The sequence below is a fragment of the Aspergillus welwitschiae genome (assembly GCF_003344945.1).
Source record: "Aspergillus welwitschiae strain CBS 139.54b unplaced genomic scaffold BDQ94scaffold_13, whole genome shotgun sequence".
In the NCBI taxonomy this organism is placed as follows: domain Eukaryota; kingdom Fungi; phylum Ascomycota; class Eurotiomycetes; order Eurotiales; family Aspergillaceae; genus Aspergillus; species Aspergillus welwitschiae.
In genome coordinates this window covers 392,840-417,282 of record NW_020798707.1, presented here as the reverse complement: position 1 = coordinate 417,282, position 24,443 = coordinate 392,840, and the positions used below count along the sequence as shown (strand labels likewise).

The 24,443-nt window shown below is 51.4% G+C and overlaps 10 protein-coding genes across 10 annotated transcripts; 6 read left to right on the top strand and 4 right to left on the bottom strand.

The window, feature by feature from the left end:
- Nucleotides 1-600: 600 nt before the first annotated feature.
- Nucleotides 601-3,946, top strand: BDQ94DRAFT_142175 (uncharacterized protein). Its single transcript, XM_026765981.1, has 5 exons — nucleotides 601-1,619; nucleotides 1,672-2,628; nucleotides 2,679-2,996; nucleotides 3,049-3,230; nucleotides 3,384-3,946. The coding sequence occupies exons 1-5, from the start codon at nucleotides 800-802 to the stop codon at nucleotides 3,723-3,725; spliced, it is 2,619 nt and encodes an 872-aa protein (XP_026627176.1). The 5' UTR covers nucleotides 601-799; the 3' UTR covers nucleotides 3,726-3,946.
- A 23-nt stretch (nucleotides 3,947-3,969) lies between these two features.
- Nucleotides 3,970-5,404, bottom strand: BDQ94DRAFT_142172 (acetolactate synthase regulatory subunit). Its single transcript, XM_026765980.1, has 2 exons — nucleotides 4,498-5,404; nucleotides 3,970-4,425 (listed from the first exon to the last, which is right to left on the bottom strand). Exons 1-2 carry the CDS (start codon nucleotides 5,289-5,291, stop codon nucleotides 4,248-4,250), a joined length of 972 nt encoding a protein of 323 aa, XP_026627175.1. The 5' UTR covers nucleotides 5,292-5,404; the 3' UTR covers nucleotides 3,970-4,247.
- A 513-nt stretch (nucleotides 5,405-5,917) lies between these two features.
- BDQ94DRAFT_23295 (KH domain-containing protein) lies at nucleotides 5,918-8,665 on the top strand. The gene is made up of 9 exons (XM_026775286.1): nucleotides 5,918-6,316; nucleotides 6,406-6,485; nucleotides 6,557-6,718; nucleotides 6,991-7,012; nucleotides 7,100-7,152; nucleotides 7,211-7,375; nucleotides 7,477-7,685; nucleotides 7,770-8,301; nucleotides 8,371-8,665. The coding sequence occupies exons 1-9, from the start codon at nucleotides 6,118-6,120 to the stop codon at nucleotides 8,392-8,394; spliced, it is 1,446 nt and encodes a 481-aa protein (XP_026627174.1). The 5' UTR covers nucleotides 5,918-6,117; the 3' UTR covers nucleotides 8,395-8,665.
- A 270-nt stretch (nucleotides 8,666-8,935) lies between these two features.
- On the bottom strand, nucleotides 8,936-10,741 carry BDQ94DRAFT_169679 (putative RecQ family helicase RecQ; the record flags this gene model as incomplete). The annotated part of the gene is made up of 4 exons (XM_026771343.1): nucleotides 8,936-10,327; nucleotides 10,377-10,411; nucleotides 10,479-10,597; nucleotides 10,662-10,741. The coding sequence occupies 4 exons, from the start codon at nucleotides 10,739-10,741 to the stop codon at nucleotides 8,936-8,938; spliced, it is 1,626 nt and encodes a 541-aa protein (XP_026627173.1).
- Nucleotides 10,742-11,048: 307 nt separating this feature from the next.
- On the bottom strand, nucleotides 11,049-13,460 carry BDQ94DRAFT_142163 (pentatricopeptide repeat protein). Its single transcript, XM_026765979.1, has one exon. The coding sequence runs from the start codon at nucleotides 13,336-13,338 to the stop codon at nucleotides 11,206-11,208; it is 2,133 nt and encodes a 710-aa protein (XP_026627172.1). The 5' UTR covers nucleotides 13,339-13,460; the 3' UTR covers nucleotides 11,049-11,205.
- Nucleotides 13,461-14,073: 613 nt separating this feature from the next.
- Nucleotides 14,074-15,441, top strand: rsm25 (mitochondrial 37S ribosomal protein mS23). The gene is made up of 2 exons (XM_026775285.1): nucleotides 14,074-14,709; nucleotides 14,799-15,441. The coding sequence occupies exons 1-2, from the start codon at nucleotides 14,279-14,281 to the stop codon at nucleotides 15,154-15,156; spliced, it is 789 nt and encodes a 262-aa protein (XP_026627171.1). The 5' UTR covers nucleotides 14,074-14,278; the 3' UTR covers nucleotides 15,157-15,441.
- A 250-nt stretch (nucleotides 15,442-15,691) lies between these two features.
- BDQ94DRAFT_178139 (putative cell morphogenesis protein Sog2) lies at nucleotides 15,692-20,094 on the top strand. Its single transcript, XM_026773064.1, has 4 exons — nucleotides 15,692-16,753; nucleotides 16,815-16,926; nucleotides 16,990-17,339; nucleotides 17,393-20,094. Exons 1-4 carry the CDS (start codon nucleotides 16,320-16,322, stop codon nucleotides 19,470-19,472), a joined length of 2,976 nt encoding a protein of 991 aa, XP_026627170.1. The 5' UTR covers nucleotides 15,692-16,319; the 3' UTR covers nucleotides 19,473-20,094.
- Nucleotides 19,419-20,094, top strand: BDQ94DRAFT_142157 (uncharacterized protein). The gene has a single exon (XM_026765978.1). It carries the CDS (start codon nucleotides 19,701-19,703, stop codon nucleotides 20,061-20,063), a length of 363 nt encoding a protein of 120 aa, XP_026627169.1. The 5' UTR covers nucleotides 19,419-19,700; the 3' UTR covers nucleotides 20,064-20,094.
- A 2,422-nt stretch (nucleotides 20,095-22,516) lies between these two features.
- BDQ94DRAFT_142154 (uncharacterized protein) lies at nucleotides 22,517-23,573 on the top strand. The gene has a single exon (XM_026765977.1). The coding sequence runs from the start codon at nucleotides 23,207-23,209 to the stop codon at nucleotides 23,432-23,434; it is 228 nt and encodes a 75-aa protein (XP_026627168.1). The 5' UTR covers nucleotides 22,517-23,206; the 3' UTR covers nucleotides 23,435-23,573.
- Nucleotides 23,574-23,594: 21 nt separating this feature from the next.
- On the bottom strand, nucleotides 23,595-24,443 carry BDQ94DRAFT_142153 (uncharacterized protein). The gene has a single exon (XM_026765976.1). The coding sequence runs from the start codon at nucleotides 24,158-24,160 to the stop codon at nucleotides 23,816-23,818; it is 345 nt and encodes a 114-aa protein (XP_026627167.1). The 5' UTR covers nucleotides 24,161-24,443; the 3' UTR covers nucleotides 23,595-23,815.

Here is a 24,443-nt window from a genome sequence, read left to right as displayed (position 1 = left end):
AAGCTTAACTGCGGTAAAGCATGGTTGGATGAATAGACCCTAGTGTCTCGTCAAGTAGTATCTATCTAACTAGTCGCTGCTATCCGTGGCGGCCACATTATTGACTAGTATATAGTACCGCACTACTCCAGCTTATGCAGTCTATGGAGATTAAATATGGGCATCAGAGCTCCACTCTGACTGTAGTTTATCTATCCAGTAATTCCTATCGATCAGATCAGTGTATCAACCCCTACTAGGCTGCCGGTGACAGTATATTTATAGCGATGCGAAGTGGTACTACTAAGTACTGGACTCGACCAAGTACATTGGGCTACTTGGATCATCCCAGTAGGATTCAGAAAATCTCCGAGTAGGGCAGCAACAAGATCGGGGGCCTACCGCTTCCAGCAGATCATCGAATCACTTAATGATTTAGTAAGAGTCTGCCTCACCTTGAATTCTGGTATTTGATGGGAGAAGTTGAATGCATCCCCCACACCGCCCGGACCAGCCTTACTTACGTTGACGATCAGCCGGATTGGACTGGCCGGGATGCTCTCCACGTACCCAATCAGTCTGCCTGTCAAGTTGTCACTCCTTCAACGCATTCCCTCAGCCCATCATTGCTCTCTCTTGCCTTCCCGCTGCTTATTTATTTCCTCCGATTCCCCCCATCTCCTTCCCCTTTGCCAAGCACTCACTTTCATGCCACTTGCCACACTCGCAACTCGTGTTCACATCTCTAGTTGCTCTCAGGAGCGTGCCATTCTGTCGTTCCCAACCCTGATCTTCTCCCCGCTCCCTAGCGCCAGCCACCATGGCTGAGGAGGCAAGCCGGCTTCTGCTAGAGCAAGAGCCACGACCTATCTCGCCTCAGCGCTCCCCAACATCCATTGGCAAAGCTTCCCATCACCCAGATTCGGAGCCTGGTCCGTATGAGCTCTCTTCCGAATCCACCCCTCTCCTCATCCATCACAATGACGATTTACTGGGATACGGCGGGACCGGTTCCAGGAGGCCGTCGTCTGTCCGACCTCGAAGTCTCTCGCCCAATGGGTCACTCAAGAAACGCCGTGGACGTATACGATGGCCGATTTTCTGTGCTCTCCTTACAGTGGCTGCTGTAGTCGCGATTCTCATCTTCGCCTTCATCGCCCCAGCTGCCGTGAAGGAATACGCCAAGGAGGCGGTGGTCTTCAAGCCCACCAATGTCTCAATCGAATCAGCCACTGCCGATGGCCTTCAAGCCCGGGTACAAGGGGACGTGGTGCTCGATGCGGGGCGCGTACACAAGAGACCGGTGCGGGACATTGGTCGTTTCGTCACTTGGATCGGAAGGGAGGCTGAATCCGGCCAGTCAGAAGTCGAACTATATCTCCCAGAGTATGGGAACGTTCTCCTTGGCACGGCAAACTTGCCTTCCGTCAGGGTCAACATTCAGAATGGTCATGTAAACCATGTCAATTTCCTGGCAGACTTTGTGCCTGGAGACTTTGAGGGAATTCACAATGTCGCACTGGACTGGTTGAACGGAAAGCTCGAGAAACTGACGGTCAGAGGAACAGCAACACTTGATATCAAGTCGGGCTTCCTCAGCCTGGGCCAGCAGTTCCTTTCCGACTCCCTCACTATTGAAGGTTGGTCCCATACTATTCCGATTCATCGTATAACCTATTAACCCGGATCTAGAGGGCGACTTTCCTTCTTTGCCGGCTGTCAACATCACGAATTTCAACGTTCATGATGCGGAAGACCCAGGACAGCAAGGCGCAATGGCAATTGATGCCTCAGTTGCTGCTCAGTTTGATTCACCGTTCGGAGTGAACATTCCTCCGCTCGGGTTCGAAGTGCTGGTCCCAAATTGCTCTCCTGGTGATGCCCCGATTCGGGTAGCTGCTGCTACGACTCGAGGGTTCCCCATTACTCCTGGCCAGCCAACATCATTTGACGTCGCCGGCATAATTCAAGGACTCTCTGAGGACCTGACCAGAGTTTGTCCAGGAATGAAAGGTTCCCCTCTGGATTTCCTGGTCAAGAGCTACATTCATGGAGATGGAACCACTGTCTATGTCCGTGGAGCGGACCCACCTTCTCTGGCTACACCCGGATGGGTTGTAGATATCCTCAAAAGTGTGACAGTGCCGCTGAGCTTTACCGGGCATGCCCTTGACAATCTCGTCAGGAATTTCACAATGTCGGACGTGCATTTCACCCTGCCAGATCCCTTTGCAGAACCCGATTCCCCAGAATCACAGCCGACGGTATCTGCGTTGGTCAAGGTGCTGATTGGGCTGCCGAAAGAACTAGGCCTTCAGTTGGATGTTCCTAGGGTCCGGGCTACTGCTGACGTGTTTTACGGTGGCAATAAACTTGGAATATTGAACTTGCGAAAATGGCAAGCTGCCAACTCGACCCTGCTCGACGATGTTGATGGCTCGCCAGCGTTGTACGTCGACTTCGGGATCAAGAAAGCGCCGCTTGAAGTGACGGATGAAGATGTCTTGACTGATGTTCTTCAAGACTTGATTTTCCAAGGAAAACGGGTCAAGCTTGATGTCGCCGCCAGTGTAGATGCGGAAGTCACCACCGGATTGGGCACTTTTGCTGTTAGTGAGATACCCGCACAGGGTGAGATCGTGGTTAAGCGTAAGTCAAATCTGGCTGACACCCTGGCCTATCGACTGACTTTCCTGTAGCCCCATACGGTGGTTCTTTGGACGAATTAAGCCCGCGTATTGCATCGGTAGAACTGGGAACTACTACTGCCTCATCTCTTCTTGTGAAGGCTCTGGTCAACGTGACCAACCCCTCGCCATACTCAGCATCAGTGCCATCAGTCGATTTCCTGCTTCTATTTAACGGTTCTAAAGTCGGACATATCACTGCGAAGGATCTTACAATTACACCGGGCGCCAATGATGGTCTCCCCGTGGACCTCACATGGAGCCCACTTGTTCTGGATGGGGAGACTGGCGTCACTGCTGGCCGGGAGCTACTCTCCAGGTATATTTCTGGTGAGCTTCAGAAAGCCCTTTTCTTTCCTCCAATTTCTAATTACCGTCGCAGGATACAACACCACTGTTACAGTACGGACACATGAGGGAACGATCCCGGGACTACCCAAACTTGGGAAGGCACTATCGAAACTAGGGCTCGAGGTTCAAATTCCTCGGGTACCCGTGCCTCATGCCCCCGGTACCGGGGACGACCCTGATGATGGCCCAAAAGGGTTCATTCAAGGAGCTACGGTATTATCTACTTTCATAGATATCGTCTTGGAACATAACATATAAATCACCGCATATACATTCTTTCATAATCATAACGAGGCATTTGTTCATCCAAGGAGCGCGCGCTCCGTTCAAGACAAGCGGAAGACTAACTTGCATGAGTGCTGCTAGATGCACCTCTGGTCATCGACGGCCGAGTTCACACTATCCTCACCATTCCCCAACACCACCATTGACATCACTTCGGTATATGCGCAGGCCTTTTACGAGGGCGACGAGGAAGTCGGCACCATCGACTACCGCGTGCCGTTCCCCGTGCCGCCGGGTATTTCAATTACACCCCGGCTGCCTGTGGATTTGAATCTCGGCGGTATTGGCTATGACGCGCTGAAGAAAGCGCTGGGAGGCACTCTTGGATTAGATGCCGTGGCGAAGGTTGGCGTTCAGATTCAACACTATCGGGATATAGTGTTTTATCATGGGAAGGGGATCAAGGCGCGAGTCAAGCTTTAGGAGTTTATTCTTTCTTTCTTTGTTTTCCATTTCTGGGTTATTGTTTAGTTCATGCTTTTACAAGCGGGCTTAAATCGGTCTCTCATTCAGCCTGAGCTGGCGTTATGAATAGATCGGGCGTTTTGACGTTGGGGTAACTAGGCTATTCCTTTCTTAGTCTATTGGGCTTTTCGCTAGGATACGGATGACTCATTTTAAATACAAAGCTGAGTACGATTGGCTCTCAATGGAAAGTGATACTATTATTACTAGTAATATTAGGTTCAATTCACAGCTCTACAGCCGATTACTACCACTGCTTATGACCCTATCCATATCGCAAACGAGAATGCTTGCAGGCCGAAGATATAGACGTACACAAAACACTTCGAATGAATCATTGAACATGCGAATTTACAACATATTATTAAGCTTAGCTTAGACTTGCAAAGGAAATATGGATGAAATACATTGTGGTTGTGCTTTTTACATTGAGGGATATAGATAATGGATAGATAAGTAAAAGCGCACAGACGATTACATTTAACCGGGGGGAAGGGTGCTGGCGTCAACAACGTCAGCGGCGTCCTTCTCGATCTCCTCGCTAGGCTCGAAGAGAGGAGACCGGGGCAGAGCCATCAGACCGGTACGGGTGGACTCGAGGACACCGAAGGGGCCGATGAGCTTCATGAAGGAGTCGATACGGGAGGGTTTGGCGGAGCTATATCACATATCATTAGCACCAAGAAAAACCAGAATCGTATGACTCATGCTGGTTAGGGAGGAAACTTACACCTCAACAATGCAGTTGTTGGTACTGATATCCAGCACCTTTCCACCGAACTGATGAGTCAAGCGAGTAATCGCATCCAAATGCTCATGCTTGTGTCTCAAAGCCTGAGAATGGGGCAGATTACGGGGGTGGAACTCGGTCTTCGCAACTTGCGCAGCCTTATCCTTCTGACCCTCAGTCTGCTCACCGGGGGTGGTGATTTCGCGGTGGTGCTGCAGCAATTCCTCGAAGAACTCGGGGCCCAAGATGCTGACCTTGGCGAGGAGGAGTTCGCGCTGCACCAGGGCGGAGTCAGTGTAATCGAGGACGGCCCAGACGGGGACGAGATCATCGAGTTGACGACGAGCCTGCTCGACGACGCCGTCCTGACCCTGCAAGACGATGGTCATACGAGACAGATCCTCGACCTCGGTGTTGCAGACGACGAGAGAGTCGATGTTGAAGCCGCGAGCAGCCAGGATACCGGACACGCGGGACAGCACACCGGGCTCGTTCTGCACCAGACAGTTCAGGATATGGCGCTTGGGAGGGTTGGTGGGGACGGAAGGGGTTTCGTAGAGAATGGACGAAACGGCCGTGGGGGCGTCCCATTGCGGCGAGGCATCGTTGACGGGGAGAGGGAGGGGAGACCGGCGATGAAGGGCCTTGTAGGCTAGGGCTGAGGTCGAACTGGAGGAAGAGGCCCGAATGGTGGTGCTGAATCGGGAGGCTCCCAGGCGTGAGTTGCGGCTCGCAACGGACAGGAAAGGCGTTGATGCTGTCGTTGACAGCATCAAAGGACGCCGGAATGCCATGATCGCCGCGACGGATTAGGCCTGCACTTGTGGGAAACAGTGGCAGGCAGCAAAGTCCGGAGATCCTCGCAGGGCTTTCTGGGGTCGCGGAGAATAAAGTCCGCAGGTTGAACTTCGCATTGCATTTTATACGCGGCGGCCTTCCGACCTCGGGGCGCTGACTCAGTCCCGGCGGTAAGGATTCGTCGTCCCGTGACAAGTTTTATTACTTACCATACTGACTAGATAGTGTTTGCCGCTTGGCTGTTTTGGGGTTAGTTGTTTTGGAACTCACATGATCGGGGCTGCATCTTTCGTTTCTTGATCGAGATTCTATTGTCTTGTTGTTACTACTTGGTGGTTTGAGAATCTTATAGATTCATCCAGTACATCTTCTGCAATGTTCGAATGAATTATTGTGTTCAGTTACCTACCTATCATCTCTCCGGGGAAATTATTCGATCGAAAGGACCCTGTACGGTTAGTACGGGCACAACTATCTACTACACACACTTAAAACACTAGGCCTATTATTGGTCCCAAGCGCAAAGGGCCGCTACCACTAAGTTCTCCGGAGTGGCAGCTCGGCATCCCCCGTGGCTGGCATTTCTTGCTTAGTTTCTGCTACTTTTTCGCTGGGCCACTAAACCATCTCGAGTCGAGTCTTCTTTAGCGGCCAAACCGGGCGGATCGTTCCAAACTCCACCGCCTGCGAAAGTCTTTGGCAAGTTTATCTTGGCCTTTTCGGGCCTACCTTGCTGCCTTGCCTCACGCCCTTCATTTTCACCTTAGACGTTACTTATCCCTTCCCCTTCTCTTACCTCTCACTCCCGACATTGCCGATACTATGGACGATCGCCGCTCGAAACGCTCTCGGTTTGATCAGACCGAGCCGGAAGTGCGACGCCCGTCGCGCTTCGACCGCCGCTCTCGGTCTCCCTCGTCGCGACAGTCCGAGTCGACTCGAGCTCGCAGCCCTCTCAGTCGTGAACCTCGGAGCCCTAGCGCGGACCCTGCGAAGAAGACCGATCCCGCTGCCGCCGCTGGTACGTTCGTTCCTTCAGGATAATGGCAAGAGTCGATGGCGCAGGGAACTTGTGTAGCAGCAGAACTAACGTTGGAGTCATACACACAGCTGCCGCTGCGGCAAAGATCAACGCCCAGTTGCAAGCGAAAAAGGGTATTCAACATGTCGACGTTCCTCCAATTCGCTCGGTAAGCATGACTGACACTGGTCGCAAGGCACGGAATAACATGATATGCTGACCCTGGCTTCTACTACTTAGACCGCAAGCCCCGTACCAACATCCGGCTCACCTCCCACCGGCGATGCATCTGGAAAGTTGAACGCGGAGATCTACGTTGCTGATGGAGACTATATCAAGGATATTGAGATTAATGACTTGCGCAACCGTTACACGCTGACCAAAGGCTCTACTCAGAAGATGGTAATTACTCCTGTTTACATCCGCTGATCCTGCCCAGGCCCAAGCCCAAAACTTGTCGCAAGCTAGCTGCTGGCTTCCGTCGTTCGCCATGCGCCTTTGCTTGGTTTTGCTTGCTCATTTTTGGCCTCTTTCTTCTCTTCTATCTATCCCCCCGTTTTTCCAATGATTCGTTTTGTGGTTATGGCTAAAGCTTACCCAAGTCAACGTCTTGCAATAGCATCCCAACACTTGCCCTCATTTGCATCTGCTGACCTCCGCTGCGTGACATTTAGATCAAAGAAGAAACTGGCGCCGGTACGCCTTTCATTCCATATTTTACACTGTTTATATCAAACGTTTGACTACAAGAAGGAAGCTCATCATTTCTGTTCTCTTTTCAAGATGTCACTACAAGAGGAAACTATTACCCGGACAAGAGCATGGCCACCGCTGCGGTACGTTCTACATACCCACCCAGCTCTCTGAACATACTAACATGTGTTCCCTACCCAGAACCCTCCGCTTTATCTCCACGTAACGAGCACAAACAAGGAAGGCCTTGAGAAGGCTGTCGCCTTGATCGACGATCTCATGAAGAAAGAGCTCCCCAACCTGGTCGATGAGCGCCGGTTCCGTCGCCGCGAACCCGAGCAAGTGGAGCGGGATGAGTACGGTCGTGTACGTCCCTCCCACCATATAATACTCCACCAGGAGCTACCCTCTTCATTCCTTTCAACTCAAGCTCATCAGGAAAAGTATCACTAATCAATGGTATACAGCGCAAATGGCCCGAGGAGCGGATCCCCGTCGATCTCGAACCGATCCCTGGCTTCAACCTCCGCGCTCAGGTCGTCGGCCAAGGCGGTGCCTACGTGAAGCACATCCAGCAAAAGACTCGCTGCAAGGTTCAAATTAAAGGCCGTGGCTCTGGTTTCATGGAGCCCAGCACTGGCAGGGAAAGCGATGAGCCGATGTTCCTGCACGTTGCGTACGTAACGCTCCTACACCCCTTCCTGGCCCTGCAACATCCGAGACAACTTGCATTGATGCTTATTACTTTTTTTTTCTGCAGTGGTCCCGACCCGAACGATGTCCAGAGTGCAAAGGCCTTGTGTGAGGATCTACTAGCCAACGTCCGTGAACAGTACCAGCGTTTCAAGGAGAACCCGCCCCAGCACAGCTACGGCGGCTATGGCGGCCAGCGCGGAGACCGCTATCACTACGGTGGAGGTTACGGCGGCGGTGGTGGTGGTGGCGGCGGCGGATATGGTAACAACCATCACCAAAACTCGCCGTCTACTTCTGCCAGCCCGTCGACCCAAGCCGCGGGTGGTGCTGGCGGTTCGGGTACCGGAACTCCTGACTACAGCGCCCAGTATGCTCAATACTACGGAACCGACCCGTATGCTGCCTACGGCGGTTACCAGAACTACCTTGCCTACTACCAATATTATCAGGCGGCTGCTCAGCAGCAGCAACAGCAACAGCAACAATCCCAGAGCCCCGCTCCGCCACCGCCTCCTCCCGCCAGCGAGGCTCCTCCTCCTCCCCCTCCGGGATCGGGCTCTCCGCCACCTCCCCCACCCGGCGGTAGCTACAGCGCGGTAAGTAATATGTGACCGAGTCAATGTCGTGTGGTCAAGCGGAAATATTAACTGCTCTGCTCGATTTAGGTTCCTCCCCCTCCAGGACTGTGAGGTGGTGGTTGGGAAACTGCCACAGCACTAGCCCAGAGTAGATAATCAAGGAAGGCTATGCTATTCACGAATATGAAACGGTGATTCTATGCAGGCGCAATGGTTATCCTGCCTGCCAGCGAGCCCATCGACGACCGAGCTGCCTCTAAGCTGTCTGTACCTTTAGTCCGTTCTTTCGTTCTTATTCAACCAAGGTTTGGTCTGTGTTGCTAAAGTCTGTAGAGCAAAGCCGGAAATATGCGCTCATTGTTGATGCTAAAAGAACATTTGCTGTTTTGCCTAGCGAATTATCTGGTTTGCGCAATGCCTTGGCTCTGGTAGGATGACTGCACGCCTCCTCCCTGGGGTGGTATAAACAATCATTCCAGACGGTATATAACCGTAATACCGATGTCTTTCGCGTACGCTGGCTTGACAAGAATAGTCGTGACAGTGGTAGATCAGCAAGATGGCCAGTATCTATACCCAGTATCGTTGAGATTCTTGTCGCAATATATATGAAACTCCTGAGAGATACTCAAACTTACTCCAAGGATCAACCTCAGGAAAACACCCCTGGAAACATCCTCTGCATATACCACGGGACGTCCACGTCGACGAAGTCGTCCGGGTGGCTTTCGGGAGCCATTTTCGCCTTTCGCTGGGCAAGAGCGTGCGAACCTTCTTTGCAGAAGTCACAAGCAAAGTCACATGGTGATGCAGTCGAACCATTAGTTTTTATCCCAGACGTAGGGACTTGGGAGCCCATCTTCTCAAGTTCGAGATCGCCAAAGAAATCCTTGATCAGGTCATGCCTGCATCGTGTGGTATTCTCACAGTAGCTGATCACTTTCTGAAAGCTCGCTAGTCGGGCAAGCTGATTTTGAACGGTGGTTTGTGCCTTGCTGTTCTGGTTGCTCATATGCGCACCAGTGCGATTGCGAGCGTTCTCAATGTCTCGTTGCAGACGATCAAGAATTCTGTCTCGCTCTTGTGTGTTGTAGTAGACAATGGATGCGGCAGCATGACCGTCGCGACCTGCACGACCGGATTCTTGAACGAAGCCTTCGAAGCTCCGTGGCGGACTCCAATGAACAACGAAGCGGACGTGTGGGCTATCGATGCCCATGCCGAATGCAGTAGTAGCGACTATGATGTAAAATGCCGGGTGTTCCGGTGATTCGTTCTTATTGTTTGCATGCCGAGGGAACGTCTTAGACGATGTCCATTCGGACTGAATGCGCGTACGGTCTTCGGAGGATAGGCCAGCGTGGTAAGCCACAGCATGGATACGGCCAGGCCAGCTTGCTGAGAGAGCAGGGGCGAGTTTGTCAGATACGGTCCTGAGAGGCACATAGATAATCCCGGATATCGGGGGAAGCGTGGCGGGTGCAGTGCCAGTGACGGCCTCTCTGCGGGCCTGGACAGACTGGAGCCATGAGACGAGGTTGTGAATCTGAAAGTTTTCTGGCTCTGTGGGGTCGCTTGCAAAATCGTCGAGGTACCTTATCTCGTAATGTATGTTTGGACGCGCAGAAGGAGTGTTGAAGATCTTCAGCTTGGAAGTGTCTAATCCAAGAAGTTTGATGATATCTTCCCGAACACGAGGCGTTGCAGTCGCCGTAAGCGCACTAATTGGAACCGGCGGATTCGTCAAAACTTGCTTGAACCAGCCCAGTTCTTTGTACGCCGGCCGAAAGTCATGACCCCATTCACTGATGCAATGCGCTTCGTCGATGGCAACACGAATTAGCTCTCCCTGACGGTGAATAGTCTGTAGATTGCGTCGAAAGCCTTCTGTTTGACAGAGTTCTGGTGTCACGTAGAGAAGCCGGGTCTTTGGATGACCCGATAGGAGGTCGTCCAGGATTATACGCCTCTCAGCAATCGGAGTCGTGGAATTGATTGTTGCTACCGCAATCCCTAAAGCTTGAAGTGCCTTTACTTGGTCGGTCTGCACGAGATATTAGTACCCCTCGAGAGTGGATGTTTCTCAGGCTGACCATCAAAGCAAGCAAAGGACTGATCACTACGGTCACTAAGGATATTATCAGATGCATTCCAAAAGACGAAAATGTTCAAAAGGTCGACGCAGGTGGACCTACCGCCATGGCTTATTACTGCAGGTAGTTGGAAGCACAGGCTTTTCCCGAATGAAGTGTTTGCCTGCAGAAACACATCATGGCCGTTGATGGCCGCCGTGATTACTTCACGCTGAAGAGGACTACACAATGATATGTATTAAGTCCAGTTACTCTAGTAGGAACTGGGTGACAGCATGAACATACCGAAAGGACTTCTTCCGGAAAACTCGGCGGAGGTAGAAGTCTATATCCACATTGCGACGTTTCGAATTCCCACTTCCCATTTCTGCAGCATTGTTAGAAGCACAACAGATGACTGCACAGGCTGGGAGGATTCCCCAGAATCGAGATTTGAAGCATCGGCTGGATGACGCGACGCGGGGAAGGTACGATACGCGATGCCACGTGATATCGATAGAGACCCTAATCGGGAAGGCAGATGGGATTGTGATTCAGTGAGAGCATCTCTCCATTGCCAATTGTTGCTTCTGCCATGGATCTATACCACCGCTTGATCTGTTAACCTGGAATGCGTTTCTACGCCCAATTCCTGAATTCATTACTGATGATATATCATTTGAAAAACTAATAACACACGAGCTTGTTCGCTGTACAGGATAACAAGCGACAGCAATTAGCTGTTGCCGTCGAAAAACCGCTATCAGGCTTCAACCTGAGGGTATATACTACTATAACAGGTCTATAATGTACATGCATCACCGTCCCACACCTAAACCTCCATCATTGGCTAATATCGCCTTTGGAGTCTGTTCATCTGCCTCTCTAGCTCCTCCTTGGCAGCCAGGACGTCCAGCGCCTTGCGCTTCTCCGGCTGCCAGATCCGTATAATCTGCAGCCAGACCTTCATAAGCTCCTCTGGTCCGCAGCATGCGCCGAATGCGCGGAGAATAATAATGACCATTCGGCGACCAAGAAAGACGCCATTCTCTATCCGGCGTTCGATTTCTTCCGAATCTCGCGGCTCATTTTGCAGCTCATTTTGCAGGTCCTGAGCTTGCTGTCGAAACAATTCGTCAACATCGATGTCTTCTTCGAGAGCAGCCATGCCTTCACTGGCATGGGAGACACCTCTGCGCTCGTCGTACTGGCCCATCGCCTTCTGTTCCTCGTTTCGAGCCTCGCCCCACTCCTTGGCATCGGTGCCAGCAAAAGGCAATGGAGTATACAGGCCGCTTGGCTTTCGCGAAATTGTTGGCCAGCCTATCTCAATCGCGGCGGGGGCCTTTAACACCGGGATCTCTGTGATGTGCTTTCCACTTTGGCTGCGGTACATTTCAATGAGTCTCGTCCTTGACTCGTAGAGAGCACGCAGATAGGTTCTCCAAGCTACACGTAGCCGTTCAGCCGTCCAGCCTTTCTTGTTGCGCCCGTTGCGAGCGAATCCGTCAAAAAGCAGGAGGTATATCATACCACGCGGCGGAACCACGAAGACTTTCTCCATGTCTGCAAGGACAGACATGAAAGCATGAATATCAGCGGTTTTGTAAGCGTGCAATGAAAGAAATATGTGGAATGTCCGAGTGTCAGGGATTGCGTGAAGCGATTGCTGAAGCGCGCGATGGTGTTCAGGCATGATTTCTTTCAGTGAAGTGGATTCTTGCAGGACTCGACCCAGCTTCTTCACTCGGCTCCGATAGAGGTTCATCTCCGATGTGAGATGCGGTGTTTTTGAATGCTTCGACTCGATGCTTAGTTCCCCTGTCTCTTGGGACTTTGCTTGGGCCTCAAGCATCTCTGCATATATCTGCTTCGCTGAGTCCACATCCCCGGCGCGAATGAATGACGCCATTAGGCAGTTCATTACAACCGTGTCAACAATCTCACCACTCGATACAAACTCGTTAAATGTCTCTTGGATTCCAGCAACATCCTCTTGCATACCATAATAGTAGAGCTTGGAGACCTTTCCAAAGCGCCGGAACTCAATATTACGCTTCTTCATTTCCTCCAATAGTCGTTCCGCGACGGTGAATTGATTCGCTTTGATGGCAATATCGAAGAGGATGGTGAACACGACGTCATCGGACTTCACACGCGCCAGATATTCCATTTGTTTCCATGATCCAATAGCCCTCACCACATCTTGCTTGCGTACCTTCCCAGACGCCCGTCCTGCAAGGTGTATAGCAGAACTCCAGAGTGAGCGGGATATGGGCAGCTTCGCAGCGACCATGTCTTCTATCAACGCAAGGTAACGACGAGCATCCACCCAACGACGGTCTGGAGGATCGGCAAATCGACGTAGGAGTGCTCCTCGGGAGCGTTTGGACAGGTAAGCAACCCCGGGGGAGGGAAGATCTCTGTAGAGTCGAAACACGTAATGGTTTGAAATCCTCTCATTCCACATAGCGTCCAAGAATACCTCGACCGTTTTGTATTCCAAAGCGTCCCGCGACTTGTCTACCGCCGGAAATACCTCGTTTGAGGGTGGTCCCTTCTGTGTCTCGTTTGCAACAAGATCAACTGCCTGTTTCCAGTTGAGTGAATTGCCAAAGGCAGCTCGATATAATTGTGAAGTCGATGTATATGCTTTCCTGCTTGGACTTGTTCTTTTGTGATGGCGATATTTCTCCGACTTGCTCGACGAATCCGGTAAGCGGCCAATCCTATCCTCATCAGGGGCGTTGTCGCTCGCAGTCAAGTTATCTTCGCTAGTTGACTCTGCGTCCGCTGTTGGTAGCTCGCTGTTCAACTTCTCCAGATCTGTTTCTCGTAATCCTCCATGTGACTGTAATGTTGATTCTGTGCCCGCGCCTTGGTAGCGAGCTTCGAATGAAGATCCCGCTGACGGGTTGTTCGCAAAGCAGTTCCCTTCACCATCCTCATCTTCTACTCTCAACGCAACACCGGAATTAATCATGCGTTGTGCGCTTGAACGATGCAGACTACCTGTCGATGTGCCTAGACAGTCCAGGCGATGTTTCGACGACAATTGCCTGCGGTGTGTCAACCCCCGATCCTGCCATCGAGCGACGTTATTCCCTGGATTCTTCATGGAGACCGTAGAGATTCCCCTAGCTCGAGGGGTGTGCTCATGGCAGTAACCTGCCATGACCAGGGAGCTGACGAAAAGGTCTGCTAACGACGCCGCGGTAGGGCGGGCACGTCTGGAACTGAGTCGTCTGAAGGAGGCATTGTAGGAGAACGGTTCGGAGTTTGACATCGAAGTGTGACGGGTGGGGAGACTCGTATCCAACCGCTGCGAGGGGAGAAGTCGCAGGTCGGTCGAGTTCTGGTACCTATTGGGAGGAGGCATGAGATGGCAGACATCGTGGCATTGGATCAGCCCTGCATGTCCCGAGGAAATCTCGAGCAGCTTGAAGGGAAACGGCCCGAGAGCTCTTCAAGCGTGGCAGGAGGCAGTTGAAAAAGAAAACGCGGACAAGGACGAGGAACGTCCCAAAGGGCAGAGAGGGGGGAGGAGGAGGAGGGCGTAGGAAGCAGTAGATAGACAGCGAGGTTGAGCTCTGGGTCAAATTATTATTATGGGCTTTGGCCTTCGCTCTGGCTTTGCACCGGGCGGAGCCGGCGACGGGCCAATCGGAGCCGCGCATTGCCAATCCTCTTTTTTGCACCTGCGCAGGTATCTGGAACACCAAACTCCCGGACCTTCCCTGCCCATGATCTTGTCTCCCGAACACCTGGGTCCAGGCCAGACGTCGTCATATCTTTGAGTTTGGTCAATTAATCATCCCGCCGGCCTTTTGCTTCATCCCTCTGTCGGTTTTGTTGCTCTCCGGATCTGTCCTTTCCTCCCCGCTGATTCTGCACGGCCTTCTGGCTGCCGCGTCCAACTCACGATGGGCAAATATAACCTCACGGCCCTCCGGGTTCGCCAAATCGCTGTGGCACAGCAATCCGCCGGCAAACTTCGTCAAACACCCAAATGGCTTGATATAATGCACGATGTCCCCCCCACTGAGGTCCTGGTGCGGAATCGACCTCAACAACACCAATTGGTTCGCCAGCGCCTGAAGACTGTTCCTGGCGCATCGAGGCCGCAGGCCGTCTTCGAAGTCCAGGAGAAACGCATCAAGCCGAAGAAGGCAAGCCGCATGTTCCAGCCTGTCGAAATCAAATACGAGGAGGATCAACTGCGCAAGGAATTTTTCCGCGACCATCCTTGGGAGCTTGCCCGACCCCGTGTGCTTGTCGAAAAGTCCGGCAAGGACTTTGAGAGATATAACTGGAGCCGGCTCCAGCAGCGGGGAAAGCACTTGGATGGTGAGAGGTACGTCTAGTGTCCTCGATCTGTAGGCGGGAGGATCTCGCCAATAATTAGATATTTGATGCTAACTCCCCCGGTTTCCGGTGAAATAGCGTTGTTCAGCGACAGCTTTGGCTCCTTAATAATGTCCCCGATATGACCAAGAGCGCCGCTTACGATATTGCACGCCGCGAGTTCTACCGTCTCCGTCTACAGGAAGACATTGAACGACGTGTTGCTGCTGAGGAAGCCGAAGCTACTGGTGCTGTGTTTGGACCGACACGTCTACAGATCGGTATGGACCTCGAGAACAAGGAGTATGAGCGTTGGAAGGAATGGGCCAAGTTGCAGGCCCAGCTTTCGGACCAGAGAATGGCTGCGTTCCTTGGGGCTCCGGAAGTCCAAGCTGCTGAGGAGCAAGAGACGAGCTTGGATGATGACGCCACGGAAAAGGTTGCGGTAGCAGCCTGAAGGCGGGAGTTGTTACTTTTTGAGGGTTTTAGTATTGTCAACCCCGGATGAGGCGGGTTTTGCCAGACTCTCTAATGGCTTATGTACACTACTGGACTGTCGATATGTTTTCTTTTCTTCTTGAGTCGCTCTGTTTTACTTTTATGCTTTTCTCTATATCCTTTCTTGCTGTGAATAAGAGTTTTGGGTCACGTATAAATTGTCCTTTTCAGCTGTGTTGGTCAGGTCAAGTGGACAAGGGGGGTGCACGCATGGATAGCAGGCAGTAGAGCTAACATATCGACTATACATCTGTAGCCGAAGAGTGATTTGGAACCACAAAACAGCGCTGTGAGGCAATGACCATCTGGAACATGAAAGTCGGAAGACAGTTCGTGAGCAGGCGAACCTCAAACAATAGTGGTGTTTCAAGTGTGTCTGCCGGGTGTCCCCTGAGCCAATCATTGCGGCGGACTTATCGCGCCCGAACCCCCAGAAAGTTATCGACCAGGCGTTTCTCCGATTCAACCCTCTTGTCAGTCGGCTTGCTCGACCTGCAAGAGACTGCTGGCCATCTTATCCATTGGAATCTGCTTGCATCTCATCGACAGAGAGTGTTCTTACGAATCTGAGATTCCGTTCTGCTGCATGTTCGGATAATCTGCCGGGCAGTGGTTCTCGTCTGACAGCTGCACCTCTTCGCGTTTCACTGATCAACTTAACGCCGGCTTGCTCTGAACCCCGACCGCATCCTTTGGCACAAAAGTCGACTGCCAGTGTGATCGAGCCCTTCAATACAACCTGTCAAATCGATAGCTCAACCCGCGATCGCTCAGAGTTTCATCCAACGATCCCTCCCTGCCTCCGTACTCTCATTAGAACCCGAGCGGGTCTTCGTACGTTTGAAGCCCAACCGAAGCTCTCTGAGCCAGCCTCGCGCCGCAGTCGAACCTGGGTCTTCACAACCACATGCCTTTCGCTTTTGTACAGCATTGACGTATATTTTGTTTGGGCTTTACGGTTACGTCGCTATTGCAGCGCCTGTTGATCATGCTTCGTTCCGGTCTCAATGCACGTCTTGGAGACTCTCTGACCGGATCAATTGTCCGATATTCGAATACATTGGAAATTTGACCAGTGTCAAACACAGCCGCTAGAATAGCTTCTTTCTCATATTTTCAACCATGCTTTCTACAATGGTCCGCCCGGAGGACGCCATCAGGATGCCTCGTTCATACCGAAGCGACGTGGATGAGGAGGATACTAGCAGGCGAACTCCGGAACAGAACACCCTCTCCTCTTCGTCCTCCTCTTCTAACAATGACGCGGCGGCAAAAAGCGAGGACGAGGTTACACTGGTGAACGGGTCTGCTGGTGATGGTCGCAGCAGTAGCCTAGGGAAACATCAGACGGGTCCCCGTCTTTTGTCACCCGACGAAACGATTGAATTGGCGCGGCGAGCAGTGGAAAACGGCATCCAAGAGACCAAACGCTCCCTAGCAGGCAGTGAGGCAGTCAGCGATGTGGTGAAGCCAAAATTGACCATTGACTTGGGCCATTCCAACATTGTCCGTATACCCGAAGCGGTAGTTGACATCATCAAAGATGAAGTTGAACGGTGTGTAATACGGAATATAAAAGCCCACAGTTGAGTTTAGAGAGTAACTAACGCCCTGCAGCCTCTCGCTATCGAATAATCACCTTTTCCATATACCCTACCGGTTCGCAGAATGTTCCCATCTTCGGTATCTCAATATTCGAGCGAATAGTTTTCGAGAATTTCCCAAGGGGGTGAGTGTCATGTTACTTGTCTTACCTACAGAGTGATTCTGGGGATTCTAACAGGAAATTTAGGTATACAAATTGCCGCTTCTTGAAATCTTAGACATCAGCCGCAATAAGATCGGCCACCTCCCGGAGGAAATCAAGAAATTGTCCTCGCTCCGGGTCCTATCGGTAATGCAGAACCGCCTTGATGATTTGCCTCTGGGGATCTCCGACATGAACAAACTTCAAATTCTTAAAGTAGCCGGGAACCCCTTGCGGGGCCCCCTGCGACGGCTTCTCGAGACGTCTGAGACAGAGTTCGCCCCCTCGACAATGACGGATAATGAGAAGGAGGTCGCGGTTACTGCCGAGCTGAAGCGGTTCTTGAAAACCAAACAGCCTGTTACGACTCTGGAAGTCGAGAGGAACGAGCTCAGGTATGGACTGAACCTGTCATCTGGAAGCAACTGACTAACACCGACATATCCAGCGAGGGCATGTTGGACACCCCTAAACCCGTCAAACGCGGAGTGAGCAGTCGGTTTCCGGTGATCCCCAGCACCGGTGATCTTTCTTCCGACCCAAAGTCACCGTCCTTGTCTCGTCCTCCGCCCATACCTCTCAAATCGCACTATCGCATTGCTTCGGGACAGCATTCGGTCTTCCAGGGCGGTTTTCTCCCACGTTCCGGCGCTAGGCCTCTCGCTGGAGTCAATGAACGCAACCGGAGCAACAGTGAAGGAATCATCCAGGCCTCTCTGGCCGCGCGTAACAAGCGGATGGGAGTTATCCGGAAGAATACCGACTTAGGGACGTTGGACGAGACCCGGCCGTATCGGAACAGTCATTTACGGGGTTTGAGTTATGGCTCTATCCTTCGCACTCGGCCCATTGCAGCCGTGTGCAACAGTAACTCTTCGAGCCCCAGTAGCCCGAGGGAACGAAGGCGCTTGAAGGATGGCTTTGTCAATCGAATGTCGAGTCTGCCAGAACACAAGGGCGAAAGGGAAACCGCGGAACCTATCATCGAGTGTGCAAAGGGGATTCTTTTTGCACTCTTCCAAGTGCAGTCGAATGTTTCCTCTCTGATCAATGTGATCAAACGCGATGATGCTCGGCGCAACAGTCTCGAGATCGTGTTCTACAACGCTTCTACCCACGTTGAACGTCTAAATGAAGCTATAGAGAATGCGGAGCACCATTCTGACGAGGTGGATGCGGTGCGCTTGTCGAATGAGGCCGTCAAAAGGGAATGCGAGACATGCATAATTGCGTACACTCATGTTGGAACGCAACTACGCAATAGCATCGACAAGATAGTTGCCAATGGCGACCCACGCTACTTGCGTTCCTTGATGCTCATGATCTTTGGCAGCGTAGTTGAACTGCGCAACGCCTGTGCGAGCTTGGGCATCCCACTCCAAACCCGCAAGCCGCCCTCTGCGACAAAGCCTTCTATACCTGAAATCAAAGAGTCCGCTAGCTCGGACCGCTTCCTTGGACCAACAGTCACTCCAACCAGAGGGAGGGAGCATTCTTTGTCGACGCGCCGATTGCGAAGTGACACCACAATCCAGCACCCTCAGATCACTACGACTGGACCTTTCCAGGCTGCTCAAAACTACCAGTCCGCTGTCAGTTCGCCTGGCTTTGCTCCGACTCCATTCAGCCTTGGGGCACGAAGCCGGTCGAGTAGCAGGTCTAATCATATCAACACATCCGTACCGTCGTCACTCGCGACCCCTCGTTCAGGCGAGTCATTCCCTCCAATGCCCAGCGCCGTTGTACCTCGAATCAATCCCTTGACAGGCCTAGATGAGATCGAGGAGGAGCGAATCTTTGAAAAGATCTTCTATCAACTTACCTCTGCCTACACCGCTGCCCTCCAAGCGTTGCCTTTGGCGCGCCGTCAACTAGTGCGATGCCATGAGGTAGCGGAGCAGGAACATGAATCTGAGGGCATATTAATGCTATGGAACAATCTGATCCGGCGGTGTCGGATATGCTTAGAAGTATCCGAGGCCCTGGGTCTTCGTCTCTCTAACATGAAGGTAAAAGAGCCTGGTGGCGGAATGCGGAACCAGCGTGAGTTCTGGCAACTCTGCAAGGCGTTTATGCAGTCCTTCGTCGATCTAGTTACCGACATGAGGGAGGTTCGAAGTATGCAGCTTCTCCCGGGTGATATCATTGTCATACTCCGTCCCGTCCAGAGAGCAAGCAGAGAAGCAGGTCGGTTGATCGACGCCTCGCCGTGGTCTTATCTTGCCGATATGGCTCCAAGCAACGCAGCAGCAAACATTTACGGGCCCCCGCTACAATCTCAGCATTCACAGCACCAAAATACCGCATCCAACGCAAGCAGCTTTCATTTGAACTCCGGCGTCTCCCCGCAATCCGTCCATCTCCCGGCGACTCCGCTAAGTGCTGCCCTTGGTCCAGCCGCGCAGGCAACCGTGCCTTCTACCCCCGCAAGTGCGTACAGTGACAAATTCTTCGAAGGGGATGTGTTTCAGAGAGCTGACTCGTTGCTCTCAATGCCCAATCAGGCGCCATTTTTCAGTCGTCGGTGAGACGGTAGCATTTACACCTCTACGAAAGAGGCGGTGTTTCATTATTTGGAGTCTGTGCTGTGGTGATTGGAGTTCTATCGCATATTCTTGTGCTTCCTTTTGTTGCTCCGAGGAGTGGCTGCTCTCTAGACTTTCACCCATGACCTTTGCAGGTACAAAGTACACTCTACTTGGGAGTTATAATTCTTACCAAGACCAGACAGAGAGCCTGGTCGCGTCTGTTTCAGTATGCATACCTGGATTGTATCGTGCGCAGTCGTGATCCGAGTTGAGAATCCTCAAGCTATACACACCCACCCCGTCCTGATTTACATTGTCGATATTCGTTCAGTTCAGCCTTGTTTGTCTGTTTGTTCCTTTAGTTGTTTCTTTATTTGTTCATCATCACCTGTCCGCATTTTATTCTACACTCGGAAACGTCAGGGAGTCGGGGATAAAAGGGACATCTACTACTACCACTACATATCTGGACTTTTTGCGAAGGGAAAAACGGCGTATGGATTCTTTAATTCCCGGGGACAGAAACCTTGCATAGCGTGTCATATTCCTAGCTTCCTTTTTACATTCCCCTTCCTTGCCTTTGATGGATAATGACTAGAGCGAAATGAAAGAATATATTGTGATTTAGTTGCCTGTGTTGGGGTGATACTAGTTAGTAGTCTGTGCTGTCTGTGGATCGGTATTAACCGATATTTGCAAAGAAACATGGTACGTGCTGTATCTATAGAGTAACTACTAATGCCTATGTGATCTAGTTTGATACCTCCACGGGATACGTATGTTGAAAGTTATGCGTGCTTGCAGCAAAGCAAAGGACAAAAGGAGCCCGCAGGTGATGAATTCCAGATACCATGGGTTATCAAGCACCAAACAAGAAATTTCGTGCATATACGAATGAAGTATCCGTGCTTAGATGAGTGAGCAGTATGTATGCAGGTAGTAGTACGTAGGTCAGTAGATAAGCAAACAAATCAAGCAAGCAAACATCATACTTATCTTCGTCTTTCGATGCCAATAATTATGTACTTAGTGCTAGTAACCAGATATCCTGCATTTCCCACAAACAAGACTAGTTATTACTCGCATATGCCGTCGCCTACTGCCTGCACAATGACAGACAGCTGCACATACTTACACACAGACAAGGAAATACAACACACAGACATAGAAATATGAAAGCAGATCTTGTACAATGAATAAATTTCTTACGTATCAAGTATATTTCCCTGATTGTGAGACATTTAATATGAATGCCCCCCTTTATATCTTCAATGCAACCCAGATTTAGTTAGCAAGTTACATTATTGAGATGTACTCCGTACTAATGCGGGGGATAAAAAGACTGCAGAATCTGCACGGACGACGTATTTGGAATGGAATGGAATGGAGGGGACTAAGATTAAGATTGCGACGGTCATCCGGGGATGGAAGAGGGGGGGAATCCAAGCGAGCGAGAGCGTTATAGATGCTGATACGGTTCGATTACCAATGCTGTATCTGCATAACCCAGGGGGTGCGTGGGCTTGGTGAAGGTCCGTGGTACAGATTGTTGATGCGTTCGTTACTTGATTGTTTGCTTGCTTGCCTGCTGCTGAAGAAGAGGAGTGTAGGTAGGGGATGCAGGAGGTCTGTTGCTTCCTGTTATGTGGGGTGTAGGTTGTACAAGATCTGATGGAGAGAGGGGAAAATATGAATAGTATGAAGGAGGATGAAATGCTTGGCTGAGGGGGATGTTTGGTTGGGATGTGTGTCCGAGGTGAGGAGGGAAGAAGGGGCAGGCACAATGATGTCTTTGTGTGTGATTCTGATTTGGCTTGGCTGGGACGATTGGATCCCGCCAAGTGGCGCTCTTGGGACTGAGATAGGCTTTTGTTAGCTTCCTGTGGCATCTAGGATCTTCCAGAATGGTATTTCCTGAAGGAATGCAGCAGAGGTCAACCAATGGTAAGGGGAGCTCGTAGACGAGGTGAGTAGAGTAGATGAAGACTCGGTAATAGTTCGGCAAGTTGTGAGCTTTCGCTATACACATAACAAGAATTCTTATTGTTCGTCATGAATAGATGTGAGATGGAGTGATCAGTCAATATCTAGCCAGCATTGTTGCAATTACACTTCTCTGGTCATTGTACTTTGTAAATGATTGAGAGCTTTGTCAATTTCTGCGGCATGTATTACGAAATGTAGAGTGGGCATTGATCCTGCAGCGATTGGAGGGGAAGGGGGGGGAAGAGGGCAATGAGCAAAGATACGACCAATCGATTGGCATATGCGCTCTAAGAATCGATGTCTTTCTGCTCGTATACTGCCCGGATATTGTTTCCAGCCAGCCTTGGGCGGAAGATATCGATCTTATCCTGTCAACCATGGTAGTCGTAATGGGAATAGCCGTAGTACGCTAGTCGCGAAAGAAGTGACAGGCACTGACAGGCACTTTCTCAATGCCTAGACTACTTCCTGTATACGTGCTGGGATTGATTAATTGAAGTAGCAGCAGAAGCAAAGCATCCTGCAGACCCCTCGATGCTGCATAGGGCACGGGGCACAGGGCTAGGGCCGATGGTGCTGTCACGGGATCGAACATTGTCTCCAAGCCAGAAAAGCTCCTTCCCAATCATCGATCATCCATGTCTTCATCGAGTGGCGCCGTCGCATCGCATCAATCCAGCGGCATCTCGTTTGTACTCGTCTTCGCTCCCCCTCGGTTTCGCGGCTGCCTGTCGTCGGGTTGGAAGCATCACTTTTTCGGATCATCAGCTCAGATGATGCAGCAAGCGTCGCGACTACGGGCCGAACAACCCCACTGAAAAGTCGGTGTCGTTGGGAAAAAGGAAGCCAGCCAGAGAGCAAGAAAAAGCCATAGGCGTCATCCATCCCCTGTCACTATCTACCACCACCACTCATTCCATCCCGCCTTGACATTGATAATTCCCAGGCGCGGACGGAGAGAAGCGGCATTGCCTCCCCGCCCCGCCTCAACAAGATCAAAGTAGAAAAACAAACTCACTAGAAACGGAGCCAATGAGGGTGCAGGACCGAGCATACTTCTCAGCTTGTCGCCTGCAGGTTGCGATGGAGAAATGGGTCTGAACCATCACCGCTCTTTATACCGGCTTGCTTGCAAACGGGCTTGGCTTTCCAATTGCCGCCTCTCCGACCAGCTCCGGAATAATGAGGCGAGTTTGCGTTGGAGGGTCAAATCCATCGTGATCGGTGCACTACTAAAGTGAGGCGCCAAGCGCACGCAAGACCGCCGGCAGTCAAGCCCCTTTATTCGTGCGCGGCCTTGGATAATGATCCAGCCACATTGTCTGCTCCCCCTCCGTTTTGGTCGACTGCTTCCCTCCGTGTATCCACCCCCTGGCACCTCTTTTAAGATTCTACCCTTCAGCAGTCTCCGAGCTTAAATAATAATCTTACGATGTCGATCGATGGTTCCATCCCACAAAGTACATACGGAGCGGTCGGAGTCAATAGTCCATTCTTCATCCCGCGTGTGAGCCCACTTGCAGGGGGGGGGGAAGCCCGGCCGGATTCTGATATTGAGGTTAAGACTGGGGAGGTGTGGTCCAGGGCTGTCGCTGACTCGGGTTGGCCTACCGATGCCACCACGCGTGTGTGAGATCCACTCCGACCGAGACTCTTGAGTGGGTTTCTCTATCTATCAATCTGCTAGGGGCGGGTGGATCGGTTAACATCCCCCATGTCCCACCCTAAGGGAGAAAGTGTGGAAAACAATGGAGGCAAGAAACCATGATCACGGCTCTTGGTTTAACCACTTCCCCTCTAGCACCACCCCTGTTGCCCCTACAACGGGAGACGGCAATGGTGAAGGAATAGGGGTCTGTAGCGCAATCTTTCCGTCGGCGGTCACCGAAAGGAATACTCTATCGCAGTTCTTGAATGTCGGTGGACCAAAACGGAATTCAGTCGGAAACTATCATTGTCAATCCCAGACACGATAGAACGAAGTAGGTGATGAGTCCTACGACCGGGCTTTAAGGTTTCAATGGAGCATTTTCCAGTGATTTGATCGCAAACAGACCAACGGAAGAATCTTCTTCGGAGAGGCAGCATCACTGTACAGTAGGGGCCCTAGAGGCGCGCAGACCACAGGGACAATTAATCTGTACCTGGCAGGGTACAGGCGACTAGAATGTACCATTCACAACACGAGGCCAATGTGGATGGCATGACGGGGATGGCCTTGTCCAGCAATGGTCGGTGTCGCATAGAGCCGTTGGCGGACTGTTTCCCGCTTTGGGAGAAAGGCCACTAAGAGTAATCAGGACGGAGGAAGGAATTGGAATGATCTGATCGGAGCGGACATGGATGTCCTGACAGAGTTATATCCCGATCTTCTTCAGTATGTTGACAATGACGAAGACAGTCCGTCGCAAAGAATAGCTTCGGGGGGGTACTTCTGGATGCATCAAGGGCTGGAATGCCCGGATGCCCCCTGCTTTGCCCTGGTTTCTACTACTCCCAGGGCAAAAGGTAAACTGGGAATCAAAAAGAAGAAAAAGCAAAAAAGGCAAAAAGAAGGAAAGAAAAAGGGAGAAAAACAAAAAAAAAGTATGAATTAAAAAAAAGGAGGAGAAAAAGCAATACACCCTTAACATGAGAAACCGGATCAAGATGGACCCGTGGCCCAAATTGATCTGAACACCGGGGACGGCAGGCTGCATCATCCCTCTGGCTGTCTGCACATTATTCAAGTGGGAATACACCGATTGCCCTCTGGGTACAGAGGTGCATGTATACTCCGTGCTTTGTGTCCGGCCCCTTCTGCACCATGACCTAAATTATTTTGTTTCTTTTTCGACGATCTCCCCGTCTTCCTCCTGGCCGAATATATCCTACCTGACCAAAGGAATTGGTGGCGCCTGTCGCTGAACGCATGATTGGGATTTTGGGGGGGACGGCCTCCCTATCACATCGGCGCCGGTGGTAAGGGACAGTCAGGACCGGATT

Bases quoted from the DNA above. Each gene is read 5' to 3' on its own strand.
- BDQ94DRAFT_142175 (XM_026765981.1), top strand. From the start codon at position 800: ATGGCTGAGGAGGCAAGCCGGCTTCTGCTAGAGCAAGAGCCACGACCT. The intron at 2,629-2,678 runs GTAAGTCAAATC...ACTTTCCTGTAG, and splicing joins GGGTGAGATCGTGGTTAAGC to CCCCATACGGTGGTTCTTTG. The intron at 3,231-3,383 runs GTATTATCTACT...GAGTGCTGCTAG, and splicing joins GGTTCATTCAAGGAGCTACG to ATGCACCTCTGGTCATCGAC.
- BDQ94DRAFT_142172 (XM_026765980.1), bottom strand. From the start codon at position 5,291: ATGGCATTCCGGCGTCCTTTGATGCTGTCAACGACAGCATCAACGCCT. The intron at 4,426-4,497 runs GTAAGTTTCCTC...TATGTGATATAG, and splicing joins AACAACTGCATTGTTGAGGT to CTCCGCCAAACCCTCCCGTA.
- BDQ94DRAFT_23295 (XM_026775286.1), top strand. From the start codon at position 6,118: ATGGACGATCGCCGCTCGAAACGCTCTCGGTTTGATCAGACCGAGCCG. The intron at 6,719-6,990 runs GTAATTACTCCT...CGTGACATTTAG, and splicing joins AAGGCTCTACTCAGAAGATG to ATCAAAGAAGAAACTGGCGC. The intron at 7,686-7,769 runs GTACGTAACGCT...TTTTTTCTGCAG, and splicing joins CCGATGTTCCTGCACGTTGC to TGGTCCCGACCCGAACGATG.
- BDQ94DRAFT_142163 (XM_026765979.1), bottom strand. From the start codon at position 13,338: ATGATTAATTCCGGTGTTGCGTTGAGAGTAGAAGATGAGGATGGTGAA.
- rsm25 (XM_026775285.1), top strand. From the start codon at position 14,279: ATGGGCAAATATAACCTCACGGCCCTCCGGGTTCGCCAAATCGCTGTG. The intron at 14,710-14,798 runs GTACGTCTAGTG...CCGGTGAAATAG, and splicing joins AAGCACTTGGATGGTGAGAG to CGTTGTTCAGCGACAGCTTT.
- BDQ94DRAFT_178139 (XM_026773064.1), top strand. From the start codon at position 16,320: ATGCTTTCTACAATGGTCCGCCCGGAGGACGCCATCAGGATGCCTCGT. The intron at 16,754-16,814 runs GTGTGTAATACG...AACGCCCTGCAG, and splicing joins ATCAAAGATGAAGTTGAACG to CCTCTCGCTATCGAATAATC. The intron at 17,340-17,392 runs GTATGGACTGAA...CGACATATCCAG, and splicing joins GTCGAGAGGAACGAGCTCAG to CGAGGGCATGTTGGACACCC.
- BDQ94DRAFT_142157 (XM_026765978.1), top strand. From the start codon at position 19,701: ATGCATACCTGGATTGTATCGTGCGCAGTCGTGATCCGAGTTGAGAAT.
- BDQ94DRAFT_142154 (XM_026765977.1), top strand. From the start codon at position 23,207: ATGGAGGCAAGAAACCATGATCACGGCTCTTGGTTTAACCACTTCCCC.
- BDQ94DRAFT_142153 (XM_026765976.1), bottom strand. From the start codon at position 24,160: ATGATGCAGCCTGCCGTCCCCGGTGTTCAGATCAATTTGGGCCACGGG.